The sequence below is a fragment of the Lontra canadensis genome, unplaced genomic scaffold (genome assembly GCF_010015895.1).
Source record: "Lontra canadensis isolate GAN:19392208 unplaced genomic scaffold, GSC_riverotter_1.0 scaffold30, whole genome shotgun sequence".
In the NCBI taxonomy this organism is placed as follows: Eukaryota; Metazoa; Chordata; class Mammalia; order Carnivora; family Mustelidae; genus Lontra; species Lontra canadensis.
The window spans coordinates 7,850,164-7,865,749 of NW_022631024.1; the positions used below are offsets into that span (position 1 = coordinate 7,850,164).

General features: G+C 38.5%; 1 protein-coding gene across 1 annotated transcript in view; it reads right to left on the bottom strand.

Moving 5' to 3' along the window:
• C5 (complement C5) overlaps positions 1-15,586 on the bottom strand; it is an 84,500-nt gene that overhangs the window by 55,670 nt on the left and 13,244 nt on the right. Inside the window, exons 6-12 of the mRNA XM_032865749.1 lie at positions 13,692-13,774; positions 10,738-10,828; positions 8,650-8,764; positions 6,905-7,031; positions 4,339-4,454; positions 2,888-3,073; positions 26-229 (exon numbers count right to left, since the gene is read on the bottom strand). Of these exons, the coding sequence (XP_032721640.1) occupies positions 26-229; positions 2,888-3,073; positions 4,339-4,454; positions 6,905-7,031; positions 8,650-8,764; positions 10,738-10,828; positions 13,692-13,774 (922 nt within the window). The remainder of the gene's footprint in view (positions 1-25; positions 230-2,887; positions 3,074-4,338; positions 4,455-6,904; positions 7,032-8,649; positions 8,765-10,737; positions 10,829-13,691; positions 13,775-15,586) is intronic.

Sequence of the window (15,586 nt, forward strand, 5' to 3'; positions counted from 1 at the left end):
GTAAATCTATCATTACTGTACTTACCAAGTAATTATAGTGAGTTATTTTGTCAATGTATGGACTTCTGGGGGTAACAATAATATTCAGATATCCTCCCACTTGCAAAGCTTTATAGTTGTCAATCCAGTCAATATAAAGGTAACTTTGGCTAAGAGATGAATATGATACTGCTTGGTAATCTCTGCTGGCCTGATTTTCTTCAGGAAGATCTGGGTCATCAGTCCTGACCTGAAAAGGAAAATTTCGAGAAGCTATGTGGACTGTAACGAAATATTTTCTATGAAAAATACCTTTTAAATTTCTTTCTTTGCCTTATAAATTTCTAAATTTCACAACACCAATGCTAAAGGGAAAAAAGACTCCATTACTTCACTGTTTGTACAGCTGTGGTATCAAGTAACTTTACCGGACTCCGGACAATAATTGGAATAATATGGGATTATGAGCTATGGTGGGAAAGTCTGGTGAAGTGAAGAGGGAGAGATGCTCCCAGAACAAATATTAGCACCCTTCCTGAAACGTCATGGCAATCTGGGGACTCCTCTTTTTATGGGTTGGCAGGGTAAGAGAAGGGTAGTCGTAGGAAGGTCTTGAGGACTGGGGACAAGAGTTGTAAATGAACATCACACAGACTCTCTGGTCCGGTTTTAATGTGAAGTGGTGGCACAGAGGTGTACTTATAAATATGGAATGGGGCAGGAGTGATATCTTGGCAGCAGTATCTACTTTTCACAGCAAAGGGGGTACTAGCTCATGCTCTGGAGTGAGACAGGCATTTGTTTGCCTCCCAGGGCCTCCATTTATTAACTCTGGAGAAGTTATTTAATCACAAGAGAGGTTAGAAGTCCCCTCTCTTTCCCCAGCTGCAAAATAACAAAGAGTATGTTCTCTAACTCATGGAGCTAACTGGGTGGTAAATGTGTTCTACACAAATCTCTCAATATTCTAAAAGTGCTCAGCAGATGACAGTGAATGTGTGCGTGCTGCAGTCATTGATGTGCATTATTAACTTACTCATTTTTTATTTGGGATTGGGAACTTAAGCAGTATTTGCTGGGAGAGAAGCCTATTAACTGAGCTCGAAGTTAGAGTGGTTTATGCAGCTAGGAAAAAAGGAGGCTTCTGGGCATAAAAACAGACACATAGACCAGTGGAACAGAGTAGAGAGCCCAGATATGGACCCTCAACTCTATGGTCAAATAATCTTTGACAAAACAGGAAAAAATATACAGTGGAAAAAAGACAGTCTCTTCAATAAATGGTGCTGGGAAAACTGGACAGCTATATGTAGAAGAATGAAACTCGACCATTCTCTTACACCGTACACAAAGATAAACTCAAAATGGATAAAAGACCTCAACGTGAGACAGGAATCCATCAGAATCCTAGAGGAGAACATAGGCAGTAACCTCTTCGATATCAGCCACAGCAACTTCTTTCAAGATATGTCTCCAAAGGCAAAGGAAACAAAAGCGAAGATGAACTTTTGGGACTTCATCAAGATCAAAAGCTTCTGCACAGCAAAGGAAACAGTCAACAAAACAAAGAGGCAACCCACGGAATGGGAGAAGATATTTGCAAATGACAGTACAGACAAAAGGTTGATATCCAGGATCTATAAAGAACTCCTCAAACTCAACACACACAAAACAGACAATCATATTAAAAAATGGGCAGAAGATATGAACAGACACTTCTCCAATGAAGACATACAAATGGTTATCAGACACATGAAAAAATGTTCATAATCACTAGCCATCAGGGAGATTCAAATTAAAACCACATTGAGATACCACCTTATACCAGTTAGAATGGCCAAAATTAGCAAGACAGGAAACAACATGTGTTGGAGAGGATGTGGAGAAAGGGGAACCCTCTTACACTGTTGGTGGGAATGCAAGTTGGTGCAGCCACTTTGGAAAACAGTGTGGAGATTCCTCAAGAAATTAAAAATAGAGCTTCCCTATGACCCTGCAATTGCACTACTGGGTATTTACCCCAAAGATACAGATGGAGTGAAAAGAAGGGCCATCTCTACCCCAATGTTTATAGCAGCAATGGCTATGGTCGCCAAACTGTGGAAAGAGCCAAGATGCCCTTCAACGGACGAATGGATAAGGAAGATGTGATCCATATACACTATGGCGTATTATGCCTCCATCAGAAAGGATGAATACCCAACTTTTGTAGCAACATGGATGGGACTGGAAGAGATTATGCTGAGTGAAATAAGTCAAGCAGAGAGAGTCAATTATCATATGGTTTCACTTATTTGTGGAGCATAACAAATAGCATGGAGGACAAGGGGAGATGGAGAGGAGAAGGGAGTTGAGGGAAATTGGAAGGGGAGGTGAACCATGAGAGACTATGAACTCTGAAAAACAATCTGAGGGTTTTGAAGGGGCGAGGGGTGGGAGGTTGGGGGAACCAGGTGGTGGGTATTAGAGAGGGCACGGATTGCATGGAGCACTGGGTGTGGTGCAAAAACAATGAATACTGTTACGCTTAAAAGAAAAAAAAAAGGAGGCTTCTGTGTTTGACCCTTTTGTGTCCCCCAAAAAAAGATTAAAAGTCCGGGTGAAAGGGAGAATATTTCTACCACTGGCTTCCACTGATGTACCTATTCTGAAGCTTCTAGATTCTAATAGAGTCTTGCTAACATAAGAGAAAATAATTCCCCAATAAAAAACGATAGATCAATCTTCCTCAAGGACCATTCAATGGATTAGCATATTGCCTCTGGTTCTTGTGTTTTTGGATGCAAAATTGTGGATCTGTTCTCTGGACTCACATTTAAAATCTGCCATATCTGCTGGGCACTCTAGCCAAAACACAGAGTCAAAAGCACACGCTATCCTAGAAATTCAACAGGAGAATTCAGCTTACGTTAAACTCGAGCACCGTTGCTCCAGATGGAAGATTAAGCACAAATGATGCTACTCCATTACTGGAACGTGTTACTTCTTTCCTTGGCTCCAAGTCAGACATCTCTTGGTTTACATCAAAGGTGTGTGCACTCAGGGTCACCGGGACCCCTCCTACCAACTGGTCCAGGGAATCCTTAACCTGCACCTGTTTGTCAGAATAGTCCAAATCCATTTCAGCAGCTCATCACTACTTTTTAAAAAAGCAGAACAATTCTGAAATAATTTTTATTCTTCCCCACAAAAGTATAAATCATTCATGTTTACTTTAGTAAAGAGAAGCATGTTCTTAGCGTGGAGGAAGGTTTGGTTCTATTTAGTTATGTCATTTTCTAATGGATTCCCTGTATGTCAAGCAGACTCAGGACATAAATATCATTCTACTAAGTCTATTAAGTAGAGGTGATAAGGTCTTCCGCTACCTAACTTCTGTGACTCTTCAGTGTGTTTAGAACCGGATAAAGGAGAAAACAAGGCAATCACATTTGGGAATAATTTTCTTAGATGCGACAAACAATAAATTCATCTGTTTTTTCCTCCTAACCTCTCTTTACCTCTCATTGCCATGCATGTGGCCACACATAATTTCAACAAAGATATGCTTTATGTTATTTTATTTTTTATATGTGATAGAAAATATAGAAAATATTTTAAAATAATATAGATATATTCAATATAATACTGTTATATTTGTGGTATTTTATTAATTATTATTATGTATCATCTATAATATACCATAAATCATCATATGTACCCTATAATAACATATTTTGTAACATATTTATACTAATGAAAGAAGCTACAAGCATGTCCAAAGCTTGCCTTAGCTTGGCAAATCTTTTCTTCTTAAAAGCCAGTGGCCAGGGTGCCTGGGTGGCTCAGTGGGTTAAGCCACTGCCTTCGGCTCAGGTCATGATCTCAGGGTCCGGGATCAAGTCCCGCATCGGGCCCTCTGCTCAGCAGGGAGCCTGCTTCCCTCTCTCTCTCTGCCTGTCTCTTTGCCTACTTGTGATCTCTCTCTGTCAAATAAATAAATAAAATCTTAAAAAAAAAAAAAAGCCAGTGGCCATTTAAGTCACTCTCTTAAGAGTAAGTATTAAGTACATTTTAATTATACCAAAGTTGATTTTTTAAAACTACAGACTTACAGTGTTTTATTTACATATAATTTAATGCAATGCTTTTTAAGGGAATGCCTAAAGGTTGCTCTAAGCATTGAAACCACTCCTGAGGCTGAAGCTGGCCTGCATTTTCCTACCTCCCCTCTACATCCACAACCAACCCCCGCTCCACAAACCAACAGGTGAGTTTTCTCTGTGATTCCCTTTTCCAGCATCCCTCCCCTGTTTGACACCCTCAGGGTTTTTGTAAACAGAAAAAGGTAACCACATTCAGCAATATTCTTTCATTTACCTTGATAGAATATGGAATCCCAGGCTTCAAGAAAAGAGGAGTAGCAACCAAATTCAGTTTGTAGGGAGAGAGGACATATCTGATGCCAGGAATTTCAGCCTCTTCAGAAAATCCACCTAAAGAAATGACATGCATCACATCAAGGATTATACCACTCGGTATGGGTATGTATTTTACCTGTGCATGTCTCCATAGACTTACTCATTCACGGGCCCCATTCCTGCATTCATTCATCAGGAGTAAGTAGGACCTGGGTCTTGGTTCAAAGGAACAGTGCAGAGAAAATTTTAGACCTTGGGAATTTCCAAAGCCTTACATCCAAGGCTTGTGTGTAGAGTCACCCCTTATGGAAGGAGACTCTACGGTTGGACTGAGGAGGAGTGTGCGGAAGGGGCACCACTTTTTGTCAGTGACCTGAGTTTCAGTTGAATATGTACAAGGGGTTATGGAGAGAAGGAAAGGACTAGACACTAAGCTTTACAGGGTTTCACCTATAGAGCACATGATACAGACAGAACTGGATAAGGCAGAAGAAGAGTGCTTGAGGTAACGGGAGCCCTGAGAGTTCACTAGTGGGAGCCCAGTAACGCACAAAGCTCCAGTATCCCTAAACTCCTTTCCAGTATTCATCCCTAACACTTCTCTCTCTATATATATCCTATACTTCAGCCAACTGGATAATCAACTGGATAATCTCAAAGATCAAGTCTTGCCTTCTTACCTTTGGTACATCCCCTCTATGGAGGGTGTCTCATTTCTCCCCCATCTACCATCCTTGCCTCAAAACCCTACTCATCCTCCAAGAATCTCTTCAGGACACTGTATGTGGTCGCTCAACAGTCACCTGGGAGCTCACCTTCCTCTGGAGATCAGTAGCATCAAGTACTTTGCTTATTAGAGCACAAAGAGAATTCCTGCTTATAACAAAATCCTTTGTTTACCTGTCTTACAGCTGATGCTAGTCTGTAAACCACTTGAGTGCTGGGATTATATGTCATCCATATTTGTAAGCCTGTATGTTTAGTAATACTCTTCGAATATCTCACAAATACTGATTAAATGGAATTTGTTTGAAATAAATTGAGAAAAAGTAAAAGTAAAAAAGATATGTTAAAATAATGTAAAAAATAATATCCTGGGCAAGGAGCATCATTCTCTAATACCTATTGATCATCTTATATATACAAGGTACTCAATAACTGAATAATTATCTCAATACTTCATTCTATGACCCTTGAAGAAAAATTTAAAGAAGAGGAAGGAACATTAAGAATCATCTTGTCTGGGACACCTGGGTGGCTCAGTTGGTTGGGTGGCTGCCTTTGGCTCGGGTCGTGATCCTGGCGTCTTGGGATCAAGTCCCACATTGGGCTCCTTTCTCCACAGGGAGCCTGCTTCTCCCTCTGCCACTCTGTCTGCCTGTGCTCACTCTCTCTCTCTCTCTCTCTGACAAATAAATAAATAAAATCTTAAAAAAAAAAAGAATCATCTTGTCTAACTCTCATTTTATTAAAAAAAAAAGGCTAGTGTGGTTAAATTGTTCAAGTTAGTTTAAGAGTTCACTGTAAACCTGAAAATATAAAGAATATTACTAATCGAGACACCAGAAGTAAGACAAATTGACCTAATTTGGAGTAATAATTAATAATTATTAAAAACCACTGGAGTTGGGTGGAGAGAATTAGATAAAATTTTAAGGATGCTGAGAAAGTAGTAGGTAGGAAGAAGAAAAGAAGGATTAGGAGAAGAAGAAGAAGGAGAATAGGAGAAGGAGGAAGAAGGAGGAGTAGAAGGAGGAGAATAGGGGAGGAGGATGTGAAGGAGGAGGAGGAGAATAGGAAGAGAAGCGGGAGAAAGATGTGGAGGAGGAGGAGGAGGAAGAAGTGGAGGAGGAAGGAGAAGAGGAGGAAGAAGGAAGAGGCAGAGGAAGGTGGATAGGAAGAAGAAGAAAGAAAAAAGGAGGTAGAGGGGAAGGGGGAGGAGAGGGGCTAACACACATATAGTTCTCACTATGTGATGTGTACTGTTTTAAGTATTTTGCATATATTGACTCTCCAATCCTCACCACAGTCCTATGAGGTATATGTAATTACTGCACCCATTTTAGAAACATTACCTCCAATTTTAGATAGAATTCCTGAATATTACAGCTAAAAGGGGCTTTAAAGAGGTATTTAGTTCAACTCCATCATTGTACAGATAAGGAGACTAAATGATAATGCAGTATCTTTCCTTTGCATAGTACTTTATCAAACATTTTTACATATATAATATCATTTAGATTTTTATTCTTACCAGTAAGAACACTGGGGTTCTAGCTGTTGAAGCCAGATATCAGGATATCAATATCGATTGGGCAGATGCTACCCCATTTTGCACTAAGGGTGATAGAGACCCAGTGTCTAGAGTGTGAGAGAGCTCTACTCTAATCTCAGTTTCTAATGATATGAAAAGTAAAATTTAACTAAGAAAGAAAATAAAATACAAAAGAATTACAGAAATTATTTACACTTTTAGTATGCTGTCCAAATAGTATTCAAGAGAAATCAAAAAACAAAAACCTTACCTGCTGACTCTATGACTGTTACACCAATGTAAAGATACTTGTTGTTTAAATCTTCCAGACTGCCATAGGACAGTTCTTTGATCGCCGTTTCAGAGTTAAATGTGATTTGAGCAACTCCATTTATCAACTTTTTAAAAGTGGAAAATGAAAGAGGTATTTCAGGGAAGTTAACAGAGAAAAATTAACAAAATCTGGCTTTACTAGCTTTCTAAGTAGAAAGCAACTATGAGAGGAATGATCTATTGTCACCTGGAGAGTGAATGATTAAGTCTACAAATAAGCCCAGAATGTTATTTTCTAACTTATGGGTCTAGATGTATAGGAAGAGTCGTAAACATCATGTGGTTCAACAGGTCTTTTTTGCACTAGCTGACAAACGTTCCTTTCCCTGATCTCTGAGTCATCTTCCAACTTTGGGGCCTGCTCTCTCCAGCTTACTTTTGCTCCTGAGAGTTTGCTGGGTTTTATGATATTTAATTTGTACCTCACTGCTTACATACTGAACCCCTAATTTAAAAACACACAATGGAGAGAGGGAGATGGAGTTAAGTCATATTACAATATTTAATTATTAACCACAACAGTAAAACAGATTTTGCCTTATTTTTCTTCTAAAATTGAGTAGCTTGAGGCCAGGGATTTTTGTCTTATTTACCTTCATATCCCAGTGTCCAGCATAGAATCTTACAGTAAAAAGAGGTGTCTGCTTTATATCTTGGATAAATAAAACTCTTTGGAAAAGCTTTGGCTGAATAACTGATGATACAAACCACACAAATATGCAAGAGGGAGCAGAATGGCAGGAGTCCTTATCATCTGAGGCATAACGTCAAGAACACTGAACAAGCAAAAAGGGATCAGGGTTCTAATTTGAGCTCCGGCAACCACTAACCCTTAACTGTAGACAAATAACTTCCCAGTGAATTCGTTCACTCACAAATATTTATAGAGCGCCTACTCTTTGCCTGGACTCAGGCTGGCTCTGGGCATATAACGGGAAAAATTAAGATCCACAGAGGGGTTGGTGTAGAGAAGGATAATTGCAATAAAAAAGGGTTTCTCAGTGTCAGCACTATTGACATTCGGACAGGGGAATTGTTTGCTGCTGGGAGTTGCTCAGTGCATTGCAGAAGTTTGGCAGCATCCTGGCCTCTTTTACTAAATGCTAGTGACACCCTCCTTCCCTGTTGTAACAACCACAAATGTTCCTGAACATTGCTAAATGTCCCCTTGGGGGTAAACAATGTCTCTGGTTGGGAACCACTGTAATAAAATATGAAACATACTCCACTAAGGGAGGCTAAAGGCCTAAGGGAGTACCTGGCAGGGGCAGCCAACCTAGTTTACAGGAGTCGGGGAGACTTTCCCAGAGATAGGGAGCTAACACTGAGACTTTGAGAAGGAATTAATTAGCCAGGGAAAAAAAGAGGCAGAAGGGACCAAGAGAAAGAGCATTCCCAAGTAGAAGCAGAGGCATTGCAAGCACCTGGAGGCAAGTGAGACTAGTAAAAGTTCCAGGAACTGAAGTGACCAGCGCCAGGGAGAGGAAACAGGGCACGAGAGGGAGGCTGATGTCATGGACAGTGGACTTTATCCTGAGGACCAGAAGAAGCCAAGGGAGCATCTTAGTTTTGATTTCCACACCTATGTAAAATGGGGGGTTGGACTAGATGATTTGGAAGTGACTTTTCTCCAGCCTTCCTGAGGTGTCTTTAGGTACAAGTGAACCCATCTTAACATCTTACCATTTTGTTTTGCAATGCTTTTTGCATCATTTCTTTTTGATCATCTATTAAGTTGTCTCTTATTCCAAAAGTGATAAAAACGTCAGCTTCGGTGACAACTTTATTATAAAAATATCTGCCAAACAATAATACCATAAAATTATTTTGCTAACATGGTTACAACAATAAAATTCACAACTAATGTAATAATTTAAAATTACATAAAGCATTTGATTCACTTTCAAGTGTTTTCCATCCACTATTGCATTTCATCCTCTTAAAGCTATAAAAATAAAACGAAAGTGCAGATATTTATTACTCTGTGCTAAATGAAAAAAACAGATCTTGGGGAGATCAAGAGACCCCTCAGGTCCAGAACCAGGATACACTGCTTCCTCAATGATTTGGTATCAGTGGGGCTCAGTTCCCTATTTTCTTTTACAGCTTTAAAAGCAGCATGCCCAATCTCATTGTAATATTTCTTTTTTAAACATTCTAACTGCGTATTTCCTTTTTAGTTTGGAATTAAAGTGAGGCTAAAGGAAATTTCCTGCATAACAAAAACACTGTAGCAAGAGCTGAGCTTCCTTGTCCATAGGCTGAACAAATAAAGTAAGTGTTTCCCTTAAAAGAAGTCAGTTTCTAGAATTCCCTGTTAAATGAGACTTTGTGTTGGTTTGGACTAAGTAACATTCCATTTTAGGAATAAATGCTAGTAAGAAAGGCAGTATAGGGTAGTACTGAGGGCTTGAATTCTGAAACCAGACAGGCCACATAACTTACTAGCTGTGTGATCGTGGGCAAATAAGTTAATATTTATGTACCTCTGTTTTTTTTATTTGTCATATGGAGACAGAAATAGTATCTGCCTCTCAGAGATTTCATAAAGATTAAGTGAGCTCATATATACGGAGTACTTAGAAAAATGCCCAACACATTTCATTATATAAATTGGTTATTGTTACTAATAACTACATTATATGGTCATTTTTATTTTTATTTTTTAAAAGATCTTATTTATTTATTTATTTGAGAGAGAGAGAGAGCACGAGAGGCGGGAAGGTCAGAGGGAGAAGCGGGGAGCTCAATGCAGGACTCCACCCTGGGACTCCAAGATCATGACCTAAGCAGTTGCTTAACTGACTGATCCACCCAGGTGCCCTATATTGTCATTTTTAAATAACCTGTGTTTTCGCAGAAGATTGCTTGCAAAACTAACTCCAGTTTTCCACTGCCCCTTAAATCCACCACTTTTGTAGTTCCTTGCAGATGAAAGGTATGAAGGGAATCGATTTCCTTTGGGCTGGTCTTATAACTTGATTTGGACAAATGAATGTGGTAGAAATGATGGTGAGCCAGTCCTAAGCTTAGACCTCAAGAGGACTTTCATGCTTCCATATTCTTTCCGTGGGTATTGCTGCTACTACAGGCTAATCTCCTGGATGATGAGAGGTACACAGAGTCCGGCTGTCTTTGTCGCTTTAATCAACCGTCAGACATGTGAGTAAGACCTCCCTAGACCAGCCAGGCCCCAGGTGACCTGCCAACTGTTTGCAGGCACACAGGTGAGCCCAGCTGACATTCAGCCTGGCCCAGATCAGTGGAATTGCCCAGCTGCCTCATAAATCGTTGTTGTTTTAAAGCATTGGGTCTTGAAGTAGCTTTTTTAAGCCATTAAAAAATGACAAGAAATAAAGACTTCATATCTCAGTCCCAGTATCCTAAGTCATGCTGATTCCTAAACATACACATTGGACTTAAAACTTTAAGTTTGTTTGTTTGTTTGTTTGTTTTTTTGTTTTTTGCTGTTGAGTAACCTAAAAAGCTAAAATCAGAATCAGAGAAAATTGAAACGAGTAAATAAACTATAGGCCTGATATCTCCTCAATCAGTCAATCCCAAAGTCATAGTAAATCACAGATCACAGCAATATATGTGTGTATTAAGTCAACACATTGTACACTTTAAACTTGTACAATGTTACATGTCAATGATATCTCAGTAAAGTGTGGGCAGGTGGAGGAATCACACTTCTCACTTAAGCAACTATCACCAACCAGACTTGGCACTCAATTTAGCTAGATAAACTGAAAGAAAAAAAATTCTTACCTTGCTTTTATTGTAATTTCAAAATCATTAAAGTCCTTATAGCTAATGAAATTCTTTTCTGGTTCTATTGAGACTGAAAAATGTGGCATCACTGAAAATAAAAACAAAGAGGCAATTTTAGCATTTAAGTTAGAGTAGCCTTCTTTCTTTCTTTCTTTTTTTTTTTAAAGAATTTATTTATTTGACAGAGAGTGAGAGAAGGAGAGAGAGCACAGGCAGGGAGAGCAGCAGAGAGAGAGGAGGAAGCAGGTTCCCTGCTCAGCAGGGAGAGAGTAGCCTTCTTTCTGGTATAGTTGGACAAGCTGTAACATCAACACAACATTGACCTTGTCATCATCAAGACCATCATCATCATTGCCAACAATATCCGTGGGGGACCTCTCACTCTACCAGAGGTCTCTCCAGCTTTATGTACCAGAAGTACTTTGCTTTTACTTTGATTACAGCATTTAGTATAGTCAGTTGATTATTTCCTTCACTAGAGTATGGGGTCCTTGAAAACAGAAAAGACTGTATTCTATGTATCTTTGAATATCTCCCCCTCCCACCCTTTAAACTGTATTTAAGACTCATGAGTCTTAAATATGGTATACACTCAATGAGGGTTTATTAAATTGAAAATGGAAAATGAAAACTCTTGCTTATTTAAAGTTCCCTTTTATGTCATAACCCATAAACCTATGGTTTATGGACATAACTCATCCGGTTACCCAACCAGAAACCCATCTGGTTTCCAAATTCCAACATAAAACTCTGACTTTAGTCAAGAAAAGAAAGCTTGGGGAGCCTGGGAGGCTCATATGCTTAAGTGTCTGCCTTCAGCTCAGGTTGTGATTCCAGGGTCCTGGGATCGAGCCCCATGTTGGGCTCTCAGCTCAGCAGGAAGTCTGCTTCTCCCTCTGACTCTGCCTCTTTCCCCTGCTCATGCTCTCTCTCTGTCTCTCTCTCAAGTGAATAAATAAAATCTTTTTAAAGAGAGAGAGAGAAAGCTTACAATTAGCTAAAAGAAAGAACACCCATACAAAATTTAAAATTAGTGTAGAAAGGAAGGAGTTCTCTCTCTCTCTCTCTCTCTCGCATTGATTGCCCGAGAGAAAACAATTTCATCTGTCAAAGTGGCACTGCCTTCTCTTTAGACTAACTAAGACCATGTACCAGGGCTTATGGAATCTAATTCTATTAGCCAGCACAACCATTAATAGAAAATTAGGTAACTCAGTGGCCCTGATATTGTGGACAAAGATCGACACATAAGTTTAACATAAGCTGGCTTCATATATGAGTCATATTTCCTAGACCGAGAAGTCTAAAAGAAGAATGCACTTTGTTGCTCTAGGCTGCATTCCTGTGTTACCATAGATGAAGGCAGTTGTATGTATGAGGTGGAGGAAAACACTTCATCCTTTCATCTAGTACCTACTTGCTGCAGAGCAGGCACACTCTTATTGACGGGTATATCACAGTGAACAGAAAGACACAAACCCTGTCCTTACTGAGCTCACAGTCAAGCAGCGAAGATAGTGATAAACAAATAATTACACAGATAAATACCTACACCACAGTTATGAAAACCAATATACAAGTATAGGGAATTCATTCTTCCTAAGAAAGAGAAGTTAGGAAAAGATTTGCTGAATAAACAGCTTTTCGGCTGAGACTTGAAAGATGAGTAGGAGTTGGCTAGGTAATCAGGGAGGGGAGAAGTATTCTAGGCAGATGGAACATCATATCCAAAGTCGCCACTGCTGGAGGGAAGTAAGGGGATGCACAGTATAAAATGAGGCTCCAGAGGAGGAAGGCAGGACCAGCTCAAAATAAGGATTCTTATTTTCATAACAAAGGAATGAGGAGCTACTGGGGACTTTTCAAAAGTGAAATAACATGATGAGATTTGCGTTTAAAGATTTTGGCCAATACCAAATGAGAATAGCTTGGAAGAGGAGATAGCAGTTAGGAGGCTTTTGCAGTAGTCCAGGAGGGGGCCTGGTGATGAATTGATGAGGGTGGCCATAGACAGTAGGAGGTGGATGAATTCTAGATATACACAGGAAGCAGTAAAAATACTCGGAGGAAGGAAGCTCAGTTAGGATTATAGGTTATTGAGAGCCCATTATCTTTTAAAATTGTTTTCAGTGTAACAAATTTTTTTGGTCACTGTTTGTTTTTTTTTGTTAATTGTTAAAATTTGTGTATTTATTCTCTGTATTATTATAAGTCTTCTGGAGGAATAAAAAATGACCTCAAACAAAAGAAAGTTAAACTCGATATCAGAACACACAAATGCTTTAAAACAACTACAAGAAATGGAAAGACAGGGGAGTCTGGGTGGCTCAGGTGGATTGGTGTCTGCCTTCAGCTCAGGTCATGATCCTGGTGTCCTGAGATTGAGCCCCGTTCCCTTTGTTGTGCTCTCTCTCTCTCTTTCTCTGTCAAACGAATAAATAAAATCTTAAAAAAAAAAGAAATGGCAAGATAAGCTTTTTATATGTTAATTATTAGTCCATCAATATGATTGATTTCAAAATAAGGATGTCTTAGAATTCCAGATAAATATATTACGGATTTGTGAGCCAGAAGAAAAATAGTACTGAACTCGGGGGATGGAAATCCAGTTGTTTCTTTTCCGTCACTAAATGGTTGTAATGATTTGAGTAAATCTTAGTCTTACTGGGTTCTGCTTACCTCATCTCTGCCTATTTAAGTTTCTCCAAAAATCACAATTTTTGCCTTTAACTTGTCAAGCTTCCTGGGTCACCATGTTTCTTCTGGCTCTGTGATGAGGAGCACAAGTCCAGAGAGCTTGATGGACTTGTTCAAGCTCCACGAGTTCTTGTAATCATCCCAGCCAGGTTGCCTCATCTTTATCTGGGAGTGATTCTGCATTAAGTTCACTAATGAAAAACATAACTGCAAAAACACTAACTTTTTACGAATAAACTTTTGTCACAAATTACCATATTCTTTGATTTCAAAATATGCCACTCCAGTTGTTGAAAAGTCCTCTTTATATTTAGCTCGGATTGTCCACACACCATATCTGGGGGAGACAAAATATTTAAAATTATAGAAGTCATCAAATATTTTTAATTTACCCAGAGGAAATCTAATTGATTCCTGTTTTAGAGAGGAGAAAGTAGAGATGTATTTAGCCTAAGTAATATATTTTATTTGTGCAGAACTTTAAGTAATAAACAGAAATAATTGAATGTTTTCAGGATAATAAAAATGTTTAAGTAATGAGTTTTTCATATTCTGTCATTTTTTTCAAGTACTTTTTTCTTAATATAGTCAATAGCTTTGATTTGAAGAGCTTATGAAACCTTTGAAGATTATTTAATCCTGGAACATAGTTACACTAACATAATACCAAAATCACACTATAGTAGGACATCCATACTAATGTCTCTAGAAACATAACAGGTCAAGATTTTCCAGATGATAAAACTCACACCTCACATAAAAGAAGTTATGGTTAGAGACAAAATATGGTTTATTTAAAGAGGAAAATGACCTGAATTTAATTAATAATCTTCATTTAAAAATATTTGCTGAGTACTGGGGTAAGAACTAGAGGTAAAAGTGAACAAAATAGAAGAATTTCTGCCTTTATAGAGCTAACAATCCTTGAGATTTCCAATTCCCACTTCTCCATTTACTGACAGATTAGATTTGGGCAAGTTGCTTAACTTCATTTGTGCAATAAAAAAGATCATATTTATTTTGCGCATTGGTTATGCAATCAATAACACTTAATACTATGACTATCATCATCATTAATTCAATGAATATTTGTCAAGTGCCTGTTATGTTAAAGTTCTGAAGATACAATAGTGAGCAAAACAGACAAAATAAGAAGGCAAATAAACAAACCAATAAATAAGTGTAACACTGAGATATGTGCCATGAAGTAAATAAATAAGAGAGTTAGAAGAGGAGAGGGACTATATTAAATTATGCATCCAGGGATAGCCTCTTTGAAAAGGGAGCATTTACTCTGTGTCCTAAAGAATGAGCAGTCTGCCTTGTGAAGAGCAAGCTGAAGCACATTCTAAGCAGAGGGAACAACATGTGCAAAGGTACTGGGGTAGGAAAGTAGTGCTCATGAGAGGCCACCATGCCTGACACATAATCTGTCAAGGAACAAATGGCACAAAATACAGTTGGATAATAGTTGGATAAATGATTATAGTTATAAAATAATAAGATCAATTCTATGATATAGAGCAGGTAGTATTTTCAAGGAAGTATGCAATTTAAAAATTAAATTCCCAATTTCACTCACATTTCTAGAAAATCTTCAGTGAATTAACACAAACAACAAATTAACTGTGAGCTCCCTTCCAGAGGGCAGAAAAATAACCACAAGAAGATTTTGTTTTAAAGTTATATTTAACCATTTATGAGTACAGTTATTTGTCCTACTGTATTATAAATTCCTTGAAGGCAGGGACTGTGGATTATTCATTTTTATTTTGTATATCTCACTCTCTATGTGCTTTGCACATACCAGGAATGTGTTCACCAAATCTTTATTACATTGCATTCTGTTAGAACTTGTTCTTAAATCCCTTAAAATGAGGCCCGCCAAAAAGAAATGGCTCTGAGAACCCTCTCCCTCTCGAAATCTGCCTTCTGGTAATCTACACAGACAAAGACTATGGAGGACCAATATTTTTATAACTCTCAGAGCAAGGCATGGGACCACTCCAGCCCTTTTGACTGATAATCTACTAGATTCCTTGAAGGGTAGAGGGTTGATGGTTTATTTGTTTTATTTTATTTTAATGCCAGTGAGTTAACATACAGTATTATATTAGTTTCAGCATACGCTATAGTGATGCAACGATTC